A 17414-nucleotide genomic window follows, 5' to 3' on the forward strand; every position below is an offset into this window, starting at 1 on the left:
GCTACGGTACTTATAAACAGAATAAATACGAGTCAAAGTTTTATATACAGCATATCAAAAACCCAAAAGCAGCAAAGTAGTCATAAAAAAGGTAAAGAAACTGCATGTTGCTTTAGATTTGATACGTTCCAATTTATAAATGGCACTGACAGGGTTAAAAAAAAATATGAAATGAGCTGATTGCAGTAAAAAAAACAATATGAGAGTAAACTAAAGGAATGGTGCTGTGCCATCATCTAACCATCTAAGGCGCATCGCCATAGCCATGAGCATCGGCAAAATAAAAAAATAAAAATTCAATGTAAAATGATGGCTCAAAACCGCCAAACTCACTAGTTTGACTGGAATCCTGCTGCTGCACAATTTTAACATGTTTTTAGATGTGGTTACGATCGAGTATAAGCTTTATGTGGCCTCTCTGGACTCCCATATATTTTGCACTTAACTTAGTCTGGCACCATTTGCAGTCATCAGCCGACAGTCGAAGGAAAAAAAAGTAGGGGAAAAAAAAAAAAACGCTTCGCCGCACCACTTTTGGGGCAAGCTCCATACCAGACACTGAAGATTTTTTTTTTTGGCCTGAAAAATCTGGTTTAAGTTTTCTGTTTATTACAAAGTTGCTTTTTCTTCCTAAATTTTACACTTTATTTTTGAAGTTTTCTCCATGATTAGATAAACGTAGTGTTATTTGGCATCTCCTTCTTCTTGTTGTTCTGGTGTGTCTTTCCCCGTGCTTCAAACAGTTGGCGAATGAGTGCCGCTTTGTCCTTCTCAAGCTGCGTGATCAGTTCGCTCTTCTCCGACACCTCCTGTGAGTCCAAAATACATAAATTACATAATTAATTAAATAAATTATTACCTCCGCCAAGGAGGTTAAACCGAATTTCATGGGATTTGGTTAGTTTGTTGGTCGGTTTGTCTGTTAACAAAATAACTCAAAAAGTTATGGATGGATTTTCATGAAAACTTTTATACGGGTGGTCCTTGGTACAAGTTAAATTGATTAGATTTTGGAAGTGATCCTGATCTGGGTCTGGATCGAGCATTTAAAGGGTTTTTCACCGAGTATTTCTTTTGGGTGTACTGCCAATATGGCGGGGTTTGTTTAGCCTCGTTGGAGGTTTGCGCTCTCTGAGTGCTTTCTAGTTAAATAAATGATAGTCTTTGTATTTTTATATTTGTCCAGTACTTTGAAAAGCCAATTTGACATGGAGGGAGGTTTTAAATATTACGTAAAAAAAAACTTGCATCTATCAAAACAACTGTTAATAGAATTAATTTGAACAGAGGTTACAACACTGCATTTGGGCAATTCCACGGTTATTCACGTTACATTTTCGTAACGTGAGTAACCAATTTTGTGCGTCTTGTTTATCATACATAACACATTTTTCTGGATGTCATCTTTGGTGCTTAGGTAGGTCTAGGTCTACTCTATCTACCATGGGGATAACAGTTATTAAACCTTTTCAGTAAGGTAATTACAGCCCAACGAAACTCAAAAGTACATAAAAAATGTAACGTGAGTAACCGTGGAATTGCCCATATTGAGCTCAAATGTGAAGCTTTTTCTGCACTGGTTAGAAACCTATGTCCTGTGAACTTAGTGAATGACTTCTGAGGCGGCAAATAGTTTGAGGTAAAGAACAGAGGCTTCACAAAAATCTCACTTCAATCAGTCAATATTTGTCTTGTTGGAGAAGACAGATAGCGTTTGTAAATATTGAATACTGAGAGATAGGTAGGAGTGGAGATTTTTTTTTTTTTTGTGAAAGTCTGCACTTGTTTAGAATTATTTCAAAGTTGCTGGGTTGATTGATAAAGATCATTTCTTAATCTAGGCCAATAATAAATGTGTGGAGAACGACAGTTGTGATTTATAATGAAAAGATTCACCCCGACGTAAATTTATCTTATGAATAGTTAAATTGCGGTACCCGCTGCTACATGTACATCAGATTCGAACCAGCCAACTGATCCTGCAAGCTCGATGGTCGAGTGGTAAGACGTCTGCAGGAGGTCGTGGGTTCGAGTCTCACCCGAGTGATTTTTTCCAACTTTCACTCAGGAGGTAACACACTGCGTATACAGTGTTTATACGTCGGTGAAGGGCACAACCTAATATTGAAAAGGATTCTTCTTTTACCTTGGTTAGTAACTTGTTTTGTTCCCGTAGCTGAGCTATAAGATTGCTGTTCATGCTGCTACTGCTTGAGGTGCTGCTCATACGCTGCTTCGGAGGAGCTTGTGAGGGTTGGAAACTGGCCAAGGCTAGATTCATGTGATCTGGGAAATCCTGTGTGGAATAGTAATAACAAACAAATAAATAACACTCAGAAAATGAGAATTTGTTGGCACTAATTGCTTAGGGACTAAGTAATGTAAAGGGTGGATTTGGTGCAAAATTATATTCCAAATAATGTCATCAAATATTACATAATTTGAGTCACAATGTTAAAGAGTAGGGGTTTGCCCCGGTGTTTCTGGCAGTGGCTGCTTAATGTGCCTTGTAAACCATCTCATATTTCTCATGTACTTCATTTACCTGTCTCTAATAATAGACATAATTTTCAGCGCCTTGAGTACCTAATTGTTGGTAGATACGTGCGCTATATAAGACTTTGGTACTATTATTATTATGTTTCTAGTGATACTTGTAAATTCATGATCTCTGACGCTGGAATGTTTTGGTTTCATTGTCAATAGTGTACCAAACAACCATGCTCTCTTTCTATTAAACAAGTTGCCATGGAGTACCTACTGTTAAAGTTAAGATCTTTATTGCTTTTGTTTTATCTTCATGAGAAGATTACACTAGCTCAACCAACAAAAGGCAAGATCATATCTATGTCTAATTTAGGATTAGTCACGAAAGATCACACCTGGGCAAAAAAGTACCAAGTTAACAGAAAACAATGCGAGTGCACAGTAAGCTCTGGCCATCTTGCACGAAACTCTTGCATGGAATCGATCAAAACGATCCCTGCCAGAGCTTAAAAATGTGACGCCCAAAATGTGACGCCGATGGCACATATGGAACACTGTACTTTAGATTAATACCTAGATTTATAGCGATCTGTGATAAATACCACGTTGACTATAACATTACTGAACATATTTTGCCTCCATTTACAAACTTTTCATAAACATCTTTCTGAATTGATACAAACACTTTTTGATAAGTATTTAATATATTTTGTTTGCTTTTTTTTTAATTAAAATTTGGTAGTTATATTTTATGGGAAACTTAGGGGGCTTTTTTTGGTCAATTTTCCGGGGACAGACCGACCGACCACCAAGTGACATGTAGAAGGTCCTGCCAGGGCTTAAAAAGCAAATAAAAAGTTGATAATCTTGTTGGTTCGACCAAGTCCACAAGAGATACAAATGATTTCATTTTTTTTGTATAGCGGTCATTTTTTACGTAGCAATCAGTACAGTGCTCAGTTTGTGTTACTTTGATAGTTTAAGATTAAACTTGGTCCTCAGCAATACTTTCCAAGCAACGGTCAAGATTTTTTCCAAAGTTGGGCGCCACTGATATCTAGCAAAATAACTCAACATCTCTTGTGAAGAGGGTCGATGACATCAGGGTCACTTTTATATGGAGCAACCTTTTTGTCAACAATTCTACAAACAACTACAAATAATTTGTGAAACTGTGGCAATATCTGAATCTCTCGCCTAGTGCAATTGTCTCGAAGTTCATCCACTACAACTACGTGGGAACAAGCTGGCAAATAGACGTAGCCGTAGCTCTGGAAGCCCAGTTTTGACACAGCCTAACTGATTCTGAAATTCCCTCACAAAATGATAACGGGTGTCATGGATAAGACTAAAAGAAAAATTAACAATCCTATTCTGCGATTGATGTATAACTCCCTACAAATATTTTACGAGAAGCCTGCTGAACCTTAGAAATACTATCCAACAAACCAGTAACATATCTAACAATATCTAACTAAATCCAATTTATTAAGGACAACTACATGTACGTGGGAACAAGCTGACAACAGTGTTCAACAGCGAGAAGAAAAAACTGTTGATTTCTGAGATCAAAAAGATTCAGCCAAAGTCTCCATTGTTGGATTTTGATGGCTTCAGGATAGTTACCTACCTTTTCAGGGTTTTCCATGAGGTGCGTGAGTTGCCTGTTTATCTCTAGAATCCTTGACATGCGGTAGGCTAGTCTGTCCTGCTGACCAGAAACAGGCGAGTCCTAGAAATGAGCAGAAATATGGACAAGTTGAACATAAAACCAACAAGGTAGATCTCTGAGTTTCTGTTCAATTCCTGTTCATTTCTATCAAATATAACCATTAGCACATGCACTATATTGTATTTATTCAGTGAAAAATCAATAAAAACATAAAGTCCTTGGGCAGCCTTAAGGTGTGTAATAGGCAGGGCGGTTTTGGGCGCTGCAGTGACTAATGAATTAATTTAAACACACACAAAAGTTTATTTTCAATACCCATGAGTTTAAATAAATATGGACTGGTGCTTAAGGGGGAAATATTGAAGTCTTCATTCAATGGTTATGGATGTATTGGTGAGGTTGAATTAGGAGCCGGTCTCCTTCGAAGTGTATATTGCAGTGGCGTAGCCACGGGGGGGCGTGGGGGGCGACAGCCCCCCCCCCCATGAAACCTTGTCGTCCCCCCCCCCCAGTCGCCCCCCCACTGAGATTTTGAGTTTCTAAAAAAATTATCATTGATCTACATGACACCCCCCCCCCCCCCATGAAATGTTCCAGCCCCCCCCCCCCCCCCCCCCCCGAAAAAAAATTCCTGGCTACGCCACTGGTATATTGTATCAAGTTTGCTGGCTTTAAACAAAGTTTCAACAGTCTGGTGCCATTATCTATACGGATGTAAGTCAGCAGTATTCAGGAAACTAGACCAAGATGGCCCATACCTCTCCATGAGTAAACTGCGAATTCCCCGAGTACCCCGGCTGTCTCTGCCTGACGTAGGCCAGTTGTCTCTGGTACCAGTCTCGGGATCGTTCAGCCACCTCCATGCCTTGTAGTAGCACATCTCGTTCCTGCTCGAGCTGTTTCATTCGTTTCAACTGCAATTGGAAAACCATCTGGAGTGAGAGACTACACTTCATGACTGCAATATTTGTCACAAAGCAATCAAGCTTGTTCAGAGAAATGGTTGAGTAGTAAAGTTTGAAGCAAATTAGCAATTAAGTGACATCAGGAAATGTGACATTTGAAATATCAATTTTACTCAGGCACTCAAGTGTTGGAAGATTAGAATGAACCCACTGCAATTCACAACAAAAAGGGGGAAAAACATTAAATGAAGAAACAGAACTGACAATTTTGTCAATTATTCATGTTTTCATTAATTTAACAACTTATTTTTTAGACAAGAAAAAATGAAGACAGAGAAGAAAGTCAGCCAATAATTAGAATGAGAAGACAAACAAAAATGATATAATCTGAAAGAAAACGATGGATCACTGACTGTTGATTTCTAAAAATGTGATTTCCAAATTCAAAGTTGTTTCTCGTGTCATGAAGTTTGCAAGTCAGCTGCCAACTCTTTAAGTTACAGACAAAAAGCAAATACGGTTTTGATAAAGCCATGTCGGAGCCCACTCCACCCCATGCTGTTTCTTTAATGAATCTTTGTTTGGACTTCAATCATTAATCTGAAAATGTTATGATACAACCTACCCCCTCCCACTTACTGACCTTAAAACAATCCTTCCATGTTGTTTGCATTATCCACTACTGCGCTTAAATGTGTGCTATTAAAAGCTACCTTGAAGTATTAACAAATTTTACTACATATATGTTTGTTGTTGTTTTTTTGCTTTTTTGACAAAGGTCATCAGAAAAACTGTTAAAGCTATGGTTTAGAATGACAGAATTATAACAACATCAGTGGCAGAAATGACTTAATTGTTTGCTAGACGTTATTCTTCCATCAATCTTTTTACATATGGAAGTATTCATCATATTTTGTATAGTGAATGTGAACACAAGAAAACAATAGAAGCATCAGAAGTCTGATAAACTACAATGTTTTGGTTTTATGTACTCATGTGCTCATTCCTCCATGAATGCTTACAATTATCTACATCATGTATTCATCTAATGTCTGTTTCTTCACTCACACACTTTTTATTACTCTCTGATGCAAAGTGCAATCATCGTTCATCTCTTATTAAGTAGTCAGTCATCCGTGCGCATATAATCTCCATCTCCTGTACTGATGTAAGCTCATTATACACTTCATATCCAAATTACTTTGGGCAATCCGACGGCAATCCGACGGCAATTACGGATATTACACATGTACAGGTGCTTTTCTCTAGTCGGACTCATCACGCTTTCGTGGTTTTTCTCCTCAGTTTTTGTCAGCCAACAAATGCATCATTTTTGGGGGCATAATTTTCCAAGAGAATAAACTGAAGAAATTTTCACAAACACCAAACAATGGGAAGAAACAAAACTCTCATTACCAAAATTACACCCACAAAATAGAACAGAAAAGATCCACACAAAAAGGCATGCAAATGGTACAGGTCATTCCAGTCGCAAATATAGCTTCCAAAGGGAACAATTTCTTTACAGTTTTTGAGCCTATAATTCAAAAAGAAATTACATGTACAATTTCAAATTTTTGAAAATGATGCATTTATGCCCCAGTATGCAAGTATCAGCGCAACAGAATAAAGCTATAAGGCCGAATAAAAAAAACATGTTTCTCGTCCGGGTTTTCGAAAAAAAGGAGGAAGCGGGGCTTTTTATTTTTTATTTGTTTCAAGATGGCCGCCATTGAAAAATTTCCTGCAATTGTTGGCGTTTCCACTGTTCAAAGACACTTTTAAAATGAAAGATAAGTTGGACAAGAGAACTGAACATATTTACAGTGTCATTTAGACTTGTATTGGTCTACAGATTATTTTCCGATAAATCTGTGGACTTTTTCGGTGTTTTTTCACTGCATTTTTCAAAAATAAAAAATAGTAAAAAATCCAGGCGGCCTTCAAAAAGGAAGCGGGCGGGGACGAGAAACATGGTTTTTGTTTTACTTCGCCTAACGGAATATAAAGCCCTTTGTGCTTTCTGAAAACCACCAACATGTGCACTAGCATGAGCAATTCTGGTCTACATTGCTGCTAATTTAAAACATGTATACCGCTGTACCATCACACTAACAGGTGTACAATGTGCACAAACAGAAACACTAATGCTTCCTCATATTGCTGATCTAGGGGCTTGGCCTGGTTGGCTGGCTAGTGGCTACTAAGTGGTAAGCAACACACAACGCAGCAGTCGTAGCCTTTGGCAGACCATCGTGACTTATTAGCCTGCATAACAAAGCTGCGAAGCCACAGAGCGACAGGAGCAGAGACCAGTACAGCGTGCACGAATGACGAAGTGCACCACTCGTTACTTACATTGTTTATAGTCTCCCCTCAAATCGCTTCGCGTTTTTGCCGCTCTGTCTTATGCCGGCTATAAGCCACGATAGCCTTGGCAACAGGCTACACACAACGGCAACTGTTCCACATAAAAGCTTCCTCACTGCTAGCTACCTGCTAAGCGACTCTGCACAGTTTAACATGAAAGTTGCTTACCGTTAAGCAGCCAATGGCCTGAATTGTGAGTTGGTGTTTTCTCTATCAGTGAGAACAAAGTTGCAATGGGAACAACAATTAAATAGCAAAAGAAGGAAAAGGACACTTCTAAGAATTCAATCCACAAAAGGTTTTCTAATTCTACACTACACTATTTAGTATGAAACTACAAACACATGGTCACTTCAACAAAAACACCTCAATTATATGCCACATCATTTGATGAATTGGAAAGATATCTTAAAACCCATAGAATTTCAAATTTACCAAAATAATTCTGGATTTCTTGACAAGTACATTGTAATTTATATAGATTTCTTATCTGCACCGGTCTGTTTCTGATTTTAACCAGTTCGCGCCGGGATTATTTTGACATTGACCAGACCCAGGCGCGGTTGGCACACCCTGATATTTCTGGCCTCGCTCGCTGCGAGCAGGTCACTGCGAGCGAGTCGCTGACAGATATTTCCGGCCTCACTCGCTGCGTGTTTATCCATCATTCGTTCCGAATACCGCAAAACCTTTTGAGTGATGTATGCACGTCATCCAACATGAACTGGTTAATAATAGCCTAATTATAAAATTGAACAAGACAAACTGACTGGAGCAGGTCCTTAGTTTGTAAATCTTTTTGTTAAACGGCCCTAGTCAAAAACAAAAGTTTCTGATCTGCACAATATCTTTCCAAATCTTCAAATGACAATGGCCTATTTATGAGAGGGCAATTGGAACATACTTGTTTAATGTGAAGGACAACATTTTCCATTCCAGAGGGGTGAATAAAAAAACAACAAAAAGATGACAAAGATCATTTAACTTTAAATTCCATTTGTGTTACAAAATAAAATGTGCTTTAGTGCTATAATCAAAGCAGGAATGTACAAAGATGATGTCATATTCAAATTCATATTCAATCGACCATGCCTTCTCAATTCCGATCAAGTTGGGTCCCTTGTACAGAGATGAAACTGGCCTTAGCAAAAAAAAAATCTGAAATTGGACCTTGGATCCCAGCTGCCACAGCATCGCACAGTGCAGTGCAGCGCATCGATGACATAGGTCATTATTTAACCTTTTCTCCAGTCAGAAAAGGATCTGATCAGCATTGGGCTAGGTGTTTTACACTTGTGCAAATTTTTACGCGCCTTTTTCATTGCCTTTTCTTGGAAATTATAATGAAAATAAATTTTTGTGGGATCACTAAAAAATCTGAAATTTCATTGGAAAAGTTTTCAAAAAATCTGATTTCAGATTAAAATCTGAAAAGTTTCATCTCTGCTTGTAGTTACTAGTTTATACCAAAGCGAGGAAAACCCACAATTTTCTGAGCATTTCTATACTTCAGGGATGAGATTGTCAATTTAAAAAAGAAGGAAAATTGGATGAAAGTTCTGAAAGATGCATTGCTTTCTTTACAGTTTACTGATAATGTCTTTCTCTCAGATTCAAAAAGTCTGAATTCAGATTAATGTCTGAAAAATCTCATGTCTGTATACTTTGCTTCCTGCTCATTTTGAGTCGTGATTTCCCAGTCTTTCCATAAATACATGAATGACTAACCTCGAAACCATCCAATTCCAATCTTGCTCAAGAATTTAGAAGGCTGTGGGTCTTTATATGGTCATGGGAGAATTCATGTGCACATTCCTTCAACCCAGAGCCACAAAAGTTCAAGAACTGGGAACAAGCAAGTCAACAACACTTGAGCTAATAAGACTAGAGAGGAGCCCAGCATTCAACAATACCAGATTCCAATACCACATTTTGAAGTGTTACTACAATTTTCTGAAACCTCTCTAAAAAGAGAGAATTTCAAGATTAACTGTAGAACTTGCAATGTCAACAGTTTAAGGTGTCAGATTTCTGCCTCGTAAAAATTCCTCGGTCAACTTGTGTTTCCCTCAAACGCTGGATGTAAAAAGGTTGGTTTCGACCACAAAAATGCGGCTTTTTGTCCGACCCCCATTAAACTTTGCACTTTTGAGCCAAATAACATCAACACAATCTTGGTGCAAACTTGTAGATTAAACCACTTATTTGTGTTGGTCCATTTTTGAAGCAGGACAAATGTTGTCACGTGTCAACATACCTGTGTATTTTAAGTCAATTTTTAAATCTTTATTTTAGTTTTTAAAAATCTGCAATTCCAGCATGTTTGCGTCATACATGTACGCCTACCGTTACTTTAGTACATGGTCAAACTACAAAACGGAAACATGTAGCTCCGTAAGTAAGTACTAAATTAAGTTCAACAAAACATTCCAATTGACTACACACAAGAAAGATGGTTCCAGGTATTTATAAACATCACTCATAAATATCCAAATTCCAATTCATAATTCTAAGCTGTTGGTCATTCCATCTGTCACCTAGCCCAGTTTTCCCCTCCATTTCCCAATTTATAACCCGGTGTCAAATCTCACATGCACATGTCCCTCAGACATCACCCAAAGGGGGACACAAAGGGGACACAAAGGGACCAAAAGGGCCCCAAAGAACCCCCACAGTGGCACCATTGTCTGACCTCATTAAAGATTAATAGGAAACAATACCCGACATTATTGATTTCCCTTTTGTCTCGTTGGCACTTTGTTGGCCGGGAATTGAGTAACCTGAACTGCCCATAGCGCCAGTCGGCGCTCGCCAGCAGAGACTAACCATGCCTTGGCTATAAATTTCAACATAAAGATCTCAGTTGACTTGACACAACTGCTGCATTAAGGACTGAATTTACAGTAAATCCGGTCTTCAAGGAAACTGGAAAAACATAAGGAACTAGGCTTGCGTGTCATCGGTGGAAATGTTTAGGCCATAAAAAAGCAGTAAATTTATGATAAACACCTTCAGTTCACTCTGAACAGGCTAACGAAGGAAAGACTTTGATGGATTAGAAAGATACATCTGGTTCGCCAACGGAACTTGTAAAATAAAAAATAAATACTTTTTTTTTCTATGTTAACCTGATTCTCATAACTCAAACACCTCAGTTTAAAAGATAGGGTCGGGATATTGTTTTGGAAAGGAGACTTAATGGAAATGTTAATGTGCAAGGTTAAGTTTCAAGACTTTCTCTCTATTATTAGTGGCAGTGCAGATGCTTGAGTTTGCTTAAATGCTTGAATGACTCAATATGGGATTATGGTAACCACACTTTTTCCTTTATGAATGTAAAATCCCAAAGTTGGAACAACAGCTAAAGTTTGGATGTAATGCACACAACATTTCAAAATAAAGCGCAAAATAAATGTTTGAAATCAATCAGGGCACCAAGGGAGAACAGTTCTTTGAAAACTGATGGGGCTACCCTGGTTAAATAAAACGAAATGAATAGAAATAGATGATCTTTTCACATCCTACAAACTAAAAATTTCATTCTCAGTACACGTCCTGACATGTACAAGCATGTCACAATTACATGTCACGGGTCATGTTTTCTTTGATAGTGGGACACACTCTACTGCTGCTTCTTTTAATTTCTTGCTTCCTGTGTTCCTAGTGTCCTTGTAAGAAGTCTATTGTCATAGGACAGACAAATCAATGGGACTGGGAGAATAGCCAATCAATTGAACTATTGTAGCAGGTAGTTAGGTCATAATCCCATAGAGCAGACAAAAAGATTACAGTCTCGCTGGAATGCCATGGGAATTGGTCATGGAATTTTATCACACGATTTCTTTTAAGCAAAAAATGTAAACTGTTTTCCGTGTAAATTTTGTTACACAAATACCTACATGTATCCAAAGGTCTTGTTTACAAAAGAACGAGGCTAGTTAATTGCTCTCTTGTAGAGGGCAACTTATTTGTTTTGACTCATTTGTTGTTGGTTTGTTTAATGGGAAAGATATGGAATGAGAAAAATCGCATCAAGTGTTACTCAAAATGGAATTCAAAATAAAATACTGGTACCCTGTTCAATCACAACACTCAACAGAAACTTCGAGTCAAAAGTAAAAAATACCGATAGGTTTCAGGGCTGTACAAATGCACACTGCAACGGATCTTACAGTAAATTCCCAACACAATTTACTTTGTTATAAATCTGGGACGGCTTGTTTGTGTGAGAATAACATCCACTGCATTGATGGTACACAGAACCACAGGTTCAAATACATGTAGCATGACCGAGTTTCTGAATGCCAAAACTATTTACCAAGGTTGGGTTTCTTTGTAGAAAATTAATTGACTATATAGGTATAACTCTTTTGAAGAGTCAACAGCGGTTGCTCTTGTGAACTCCAGTGCGACTTCTCTCCTACAAAAATGGGCAAAGACCTGGCAATACAAAGACTTTTTCAATATGACTGATGTCTTGCCATAAAACATGAGTACCAACAACCCAACAGACCCGAGGCCAAAAAAAAATAGTTCTGCTTCCGATTACATGGCATTTGAAAATAGGGTAGGTAGGTAGGGAAATAATTTTTTTTTTGCAAATTTTTTTGTGTATGATCGTATGGAGGCGTCTGCAGGTACATGTAGTCAGGGGTCAAAGGTAGAAATTGATGGTTTTGGGTGTTTTTTCCTCATTTTTCCAATAAAAAAATTAGGGTAGGGGCTGTCAGAATAGGGTAGGTAGGGAAACCGGAAGCAGAACTATTATTTTTTTTGGCCTGAACAAAATTTACACTGAGAAAAAAACATGAGATTTCTGTATTTCATTTTTAGATCTAATCGGAAATTGCCACAAATAAGACTGGTTCAGTATAATGTTGCCACACTGGTTGCTAGTGACTGCCTACGAGCGTTCTACAGGCACCCTGCTAAATCTAGCAGAGTTCAACAGGTGCATTTACGAAGCTAACTGATGATTGCAAACATGGACTCTCTAATCCTTGCACTATTCTGCCAACAATCCAATGAATTAAAGGAGTTCTTTGTGCCCAGATTTCCCCTACTTTTTTTTGGGGGGGGGGGGGGGGGAGGTGGGCGGGTATCCCGGGTAAAGTACATTCACGGTTGAAAAAAATCTGGATCTTGAAGGACTGGGATGAGATCAAATTTGTCGATCCAGCTAAAATTCAAATTTTATTCAGAAACAGAAGTACTGTGTAACTGTTTTGATTTTATTTTTGGGTTCTTCTTTTCAATTAAAACTTTATCAGCTTTGAATCTACACACAAAGGATCATAGCCTTATTAAAACTCTAGGTAAGATCCCTTGGAATATGTCGCCAGTATGGAAGGAACACCGACATGGTCTATTAATTAATAATGGACTAAAAATTCCATTAGCATGCCAAAAGAAATTCCTTCTATTACAACAAGCGCAATGAACCTATTTCAGGCATGCAACTAGGAAGTCACACAAAAAAGAGGATAATCAAATCTTTCCAAGACTTTGTACAGTGTTTTTTCATTTGTAATGGCACAGATGGGAAGTACAAAAAGAGGAAATCAGCTGATCCGAGGAAAAGTTGCATGCCTGCTATTTTGGTAGAAGTTGCAAAAATAGTTTACAAATGCAAACACGTACGTGTAGGGTCTAGTTTAACACAGCAGCATGCATACTTTCAACATAAACCAAAACACAGCGCTGTCTGAGGCATGACGCAAACAGGTACAAAAATCAACCAGCTATTGTCCCTACTGTTGTAAATAATGTAAACATTCCAGTAGTTTTGAACAATGGGCAGTGATCTTTTCAGATGCCTGACTACATGTACATCCTGCGTACAATCTTGACAAGTATTCGCTAGTACATGTATTCTATAACTTTATTACAAGAAACATGTTTGAAATTTACGGGGAAAAAAAGGAGTGGTTATATCTGTATGTTTGAAGAACAAAATAATACCAGGACACCTTGACAACTGTAGATACATGTTCGCTTTTATAAAATAAAATAAAAACACACAATGAATGATCTAAGGTTCATGTTTCAAGGAATGTGCTTTTAGGTTCAGTTTTAAAATCATTTTGGTGAAACTTTTCCCCCAAATCTCTTAAAACTTACCAAATTATAGTCAATGCCATTGGAGACTGTATGGCGTCTGGGATCAGCACGTCTGGACCTCTCTTTAGCTTCGGACTTCTGCTTGGGGGAATGGTTTGGTGAATGCCGCTCGGAACTGACGTGACCGTTAACCGGTTTTGTTTCAACTGAATAAGAAAATATGAGAAGAAATTGATTTCAAAACTTAAATATTTATGAAATATTAATTATAAATATTTATATTACGAGTTAAACCCTAAAACTACAGGCTCTGTGTGTTTAAAATAACTTCAATTGTTTAGGACTCAAAAGATATTTCTGCTTCCGGTTACCCTATCTACCCTATTTTGACAACCCCTACCCTAATTTTTATTTGGCAAAATCAGGGAAAAAACCTGAAAACCATCAATTACTACCTTTTGCCCTTGACTACACGCAGACACCTCTATATCTATCGTACACAAAAAATCCCCCCCCCCCCAAAAAAAACCTACCTACCTAGTACCTACCCTATTTTCAAATGCAATCGGAAGCAGAAGTATTTTTTTGGAGGGCCTTATCCATTTACGATTTTACATTTTAGAATGTTCATCAGGGGGATTCTAGAAATTCAAGCAAAATCTTCAAAAAGGGAGCAATTTTTCAGAAGCCAAGTGTGTTATCAAAATAAATGTACGAGTAAATATTGTACACATAATGTCACATACGACTACTGAGGTAAATGAACTTCACTTCACAATGGATTTAAGTTGAACTTTGTAACTAAATAAAAGGAGCAACATTTCAAACATTGTTATAATGGCTACGTTATCAACGTAAAAGCCAATTTCAAAACCGAGAACCAACAATTTCGAAATTACATTTCTATTCAAATAGTCTGTTTCCATGACCCAAATACTATCAACAAAACACATCCAGGCAGTGGTAGACACAGCAACAACCCTTAGACCTTAGGGACTAAGGTAATTCCCGCTAAACAAGGTGTGAAAAGGCACCATTTCTAATCAGTGAGGCGTGACATCACTAACCCAACCAGGACAATCAAGTTCATAAACACAACGCCAAGTTCATTTCTGGTTTGTGCTCGGCGTTGGTCTCTCGAGCGTCAGTTGATAAATTCTACGGTTCTATTTTTGTCGTGAGAAGAGAAGTTCCTAGCTCTGAGTGAATATCTGAAATTCAATACCAACTGTGAACAAATCAACTCGAAGAAATCACTTAAAATTAAATTGTGTCAAAGGGACATGAATCACAGAATGAAAAATCGCACATTAAATTGCGTTTGATATCTCAATTTTTCACCAATCATGGGTTAACAAAAAGTGCAAATTAACTTCTCACTTCAACTGTATTTTCCCTGCTAATCAATCATGACATTATTTCAACTGCAGATGAAATTACAGCTGTACAGTTACAGAAAACATACAATCAATATCAGTAAAACCGTTTCTCCATGTTACAATTTATAATTGCATGAATTAGTGTTAAAGTTGTTAAACTAATTCCACCAATGACCATAAACAACAAAATGTGTTTACCAGGCGAACGTGGGTGGTCATACACCGGGCCATTGACTGCTCTCTCCGGCTTTGGGCCCACCCTCCCCGGTCCTTGCGGCCCCGGCCTCGGTGCCTGAGCGGGCTGATACCGCACATAATCCCCTTCACTTCGCCTCGACGCACGGTGGTTCGATTCCTTCTGAATCCTCGGATGGGATGGGTCATTGGCATTTATATCCCCCGGTGCAGATCTCCTTTTAAGTTTCAAGTCCTCCCTGACGCGGTATTTCCCACTGTGATTGTGAACCTTGTCCTCGCTTGAGCGTGCTTTCTGTACGGCGTATTCCCAGTCCGTGACCGGGTCCGTGTTGTTGGAGAGTGACCGTGGTCGCGCGTTCGGCGCCCGGGGTAGCTGCGGCGCGCTTCGGGTCCGCACGGCCATCGGACGGACCACATTATTCGGTCTCACTGTCGCTGTGTTGGGCTGCTTATCTTCTCTGCCCACCCTTCCAACTCCACGTTCAAAATTCAGAGACATTTTGAGCCCTCCACAGAACCTCTCAAAGCTCAGTTTCCCGTTCTTTGGAGCTGCTTTACGCAGACCGTTCAACACGCCGAACGGCAGGCCGGTCGTCCCCCCTTCCGCGGCCCAGCGTTTCTCGATCTCCGCAATGTGCACCAAACCGTCGACATCTTCGTCCAAAATGTCGAACAAAACTTTCATCGATGCCACAAAAGCTTTAGGAAATCCTTCCACAGTAACCTCTGGTGGCTTAGAGGTTTGTGTCGCAGCAACAGAAGAAGCCATGTCTTATCCTGTTACATTATCAAATTCCGGTATGAAATTCCAGTCCATTTCTTGCTGCGATCCCTTGTCAAAATGGGATTTTGTTCATCCCGCCCGCTCTCTCGCACATGTGATGTGTTCCGCACGAACAAGTGCATGCAAAGCACCTGTCACCAGTATCGTACGGTTTCTAATTCTCCCCCAAATTGTTGTTCATCAAATGATTTCCTCCCACCAATGACAGTACCGAATGAAACAAATCAGACAGATTATGAACAAATTTTCAACTCTGTATCAAAAAATAGACTTCCTGATCGACAATTTAATCACGAAACAAAGTAATTGGTAGTTAGACGGTTTCTAGTCCCCCACTAAACTTCAGCGGGCCGACAAGTGGGGGCGTTTGTTTGGCTGAACATTTGTAATGGTTTTATCGCCAGACTCAACACTATCTCCTTGCAAACACAATAGACCCACCGGCGGTGGTCGATTTTTAGGCTAAGCGGTCTGAAAGGTTTGCAAATAAACCGATAACCGCCGAGACCACGCCGATTGATGTTGGCAAACACCCCGGCAAGTTTAGATCCTTCGATGTAAACACATCGCACCGGAACAAAGGAATAATTTACAAATGACTCAGTGTCGTAATCACTCGCATGCACACTAAAGTTCTACTAAATTAACAGAAAGTGCACCTTGTAGTAAAGTTCTTTGGAGAATATACATGTAAATTATAACTTAACTTTTCCCCTTCTCAATAACCCTTCCCCAACAGTGTGCGATTTTTCTAGGAAATATTCCCCAATTAATCAATCAAACCAAATTATTTCCAAATCAACGCCCCCCAACAAAGAAATGTGTCAATTCCCTGTTATATACTTTGAGAAAATTCTGTGAACATTTCAAAATGGAATCAAAAGTTTAAAGAAATATCGAAGAATACGATTGAACTTTTCAGAAAGAAATTGAACAATGAAACAAGAATAGCATCACTAAGACTCAAATTCTATTCATATGGTAAAATAATTTATTCTTAAACTGCAGAAGTCCAGAATTAAGCAGATTTAGTTTTTTTTTCTTTATTTTATAGCTGATTTCATCAATAATAAGCCCCCCCCCCCAAAAAAAAAGAGTACTAAATGAAAGTCTCCATAATACATTTTGATAAGCTATTTTCCATAAAATAACTGACCTATCCTTCATGTCCAAAACAACTGGTCGAGGATAACATTAAAACATGTCTAGTGAGAAAAACATCCCAAAATTGTACATTTTTCTGAATGTCCCCTCTCCAACCTCTTGTCAATTACGTCTCTTTCAAACCCAGCCTGTCATCGTAGAATGTTCCCCCAATCATTTTAATTGGAAAAAACTGCGCCCCCCCCCCCCCCCCCCCCCCCGGAAAAAATATAATGAAGCAAACTTAATATAAACTTAAAACAAACAAGAGTATAAGCAGAGGGGAAAAAGGGGAAAAAAGTTGGAAAAGTTTCATTTCTTTTGTAATGTAAGTTTTTTTCAAGTTTCAAAGTACAAACATCTCTTTTTCCATATAGCTCTCTCTCTTTCATAGGATGAAGTATGGATTTATTTTG

At 38.6% G+C, this 17414-nt stretch overlaps 1 protein-coding gene across 1 annotated transcript; it reads right to left on the reverse strand.

Annotated features, from left to right (window-relative positions):
- Nucleotides 1-493: 493 nt before the first annotated feature.
- LOC119734297 (suppressor APC domain-containing protein 2-like) lies at nucleotides 494-16078 on the reverse strand. The gene is made up of 6 exons (XM_038207724.1): nucleotides 15072-16078; nucleotides 13555-13700; nucleotides 4918-5073; nucleotides 4118-4219; nucleotides 2147-2296; nucleotides 494-809 (listed from the first exon to the last, which is right to left on the reverse strand). Exons 1-6 carry the CDS (start codon nucleotides 15838-15840, stop codon nucleotides 669-671), a joined length of 1464 nt encoding a protein of 487 aa, XP_038063652.1. The 5' UTR covers nucleotides 15841-16078; the 3' UTR covers nucleotides 494-668.
- Between the last annotated feature and the right edge of the window lie 1336 nt (nucleotides 16079-17414).

The sequence above is a fragment of the Patiria miniata genome, unplaced genomic scaffold (assembly GCF_015706575.1).
Source record: "Patiria miniata isolate m_02_andy unplaced genomic scaffold, ASM1570657v1 HiC_scaffold_27, whole genome shotgun sequence".
Taxonomy (NCBI): Eukaryota; Metazoa; Echinodermata; class Asteroidea; order Valvatida; family Asterinidae; genus Patiria; species Patiria miniata.

Coding starts and splice junctions, on each gene's coding strand:
- LOC119734297 (XM_038207724.1), bottom strand. CDS start 15,840: ATGGCTTCTTCTGTTGCTGCGACACAAACCTCTAAGCCACCAGAGGTT. Junction 13,701..15,071: donor TGACCACCCACGTTCGCCTG/GTAAACACATTT, acceptor TTTCTTATTCAG/TTGAAACAAAACCGGTTAAC. Junction 2,297..4,117: donor TCATGGAAAACCCTGAAAAG/GTAGGTAACTAT, acceptor TATTCCACACAG/GATTTCCCAGATCACATGAA.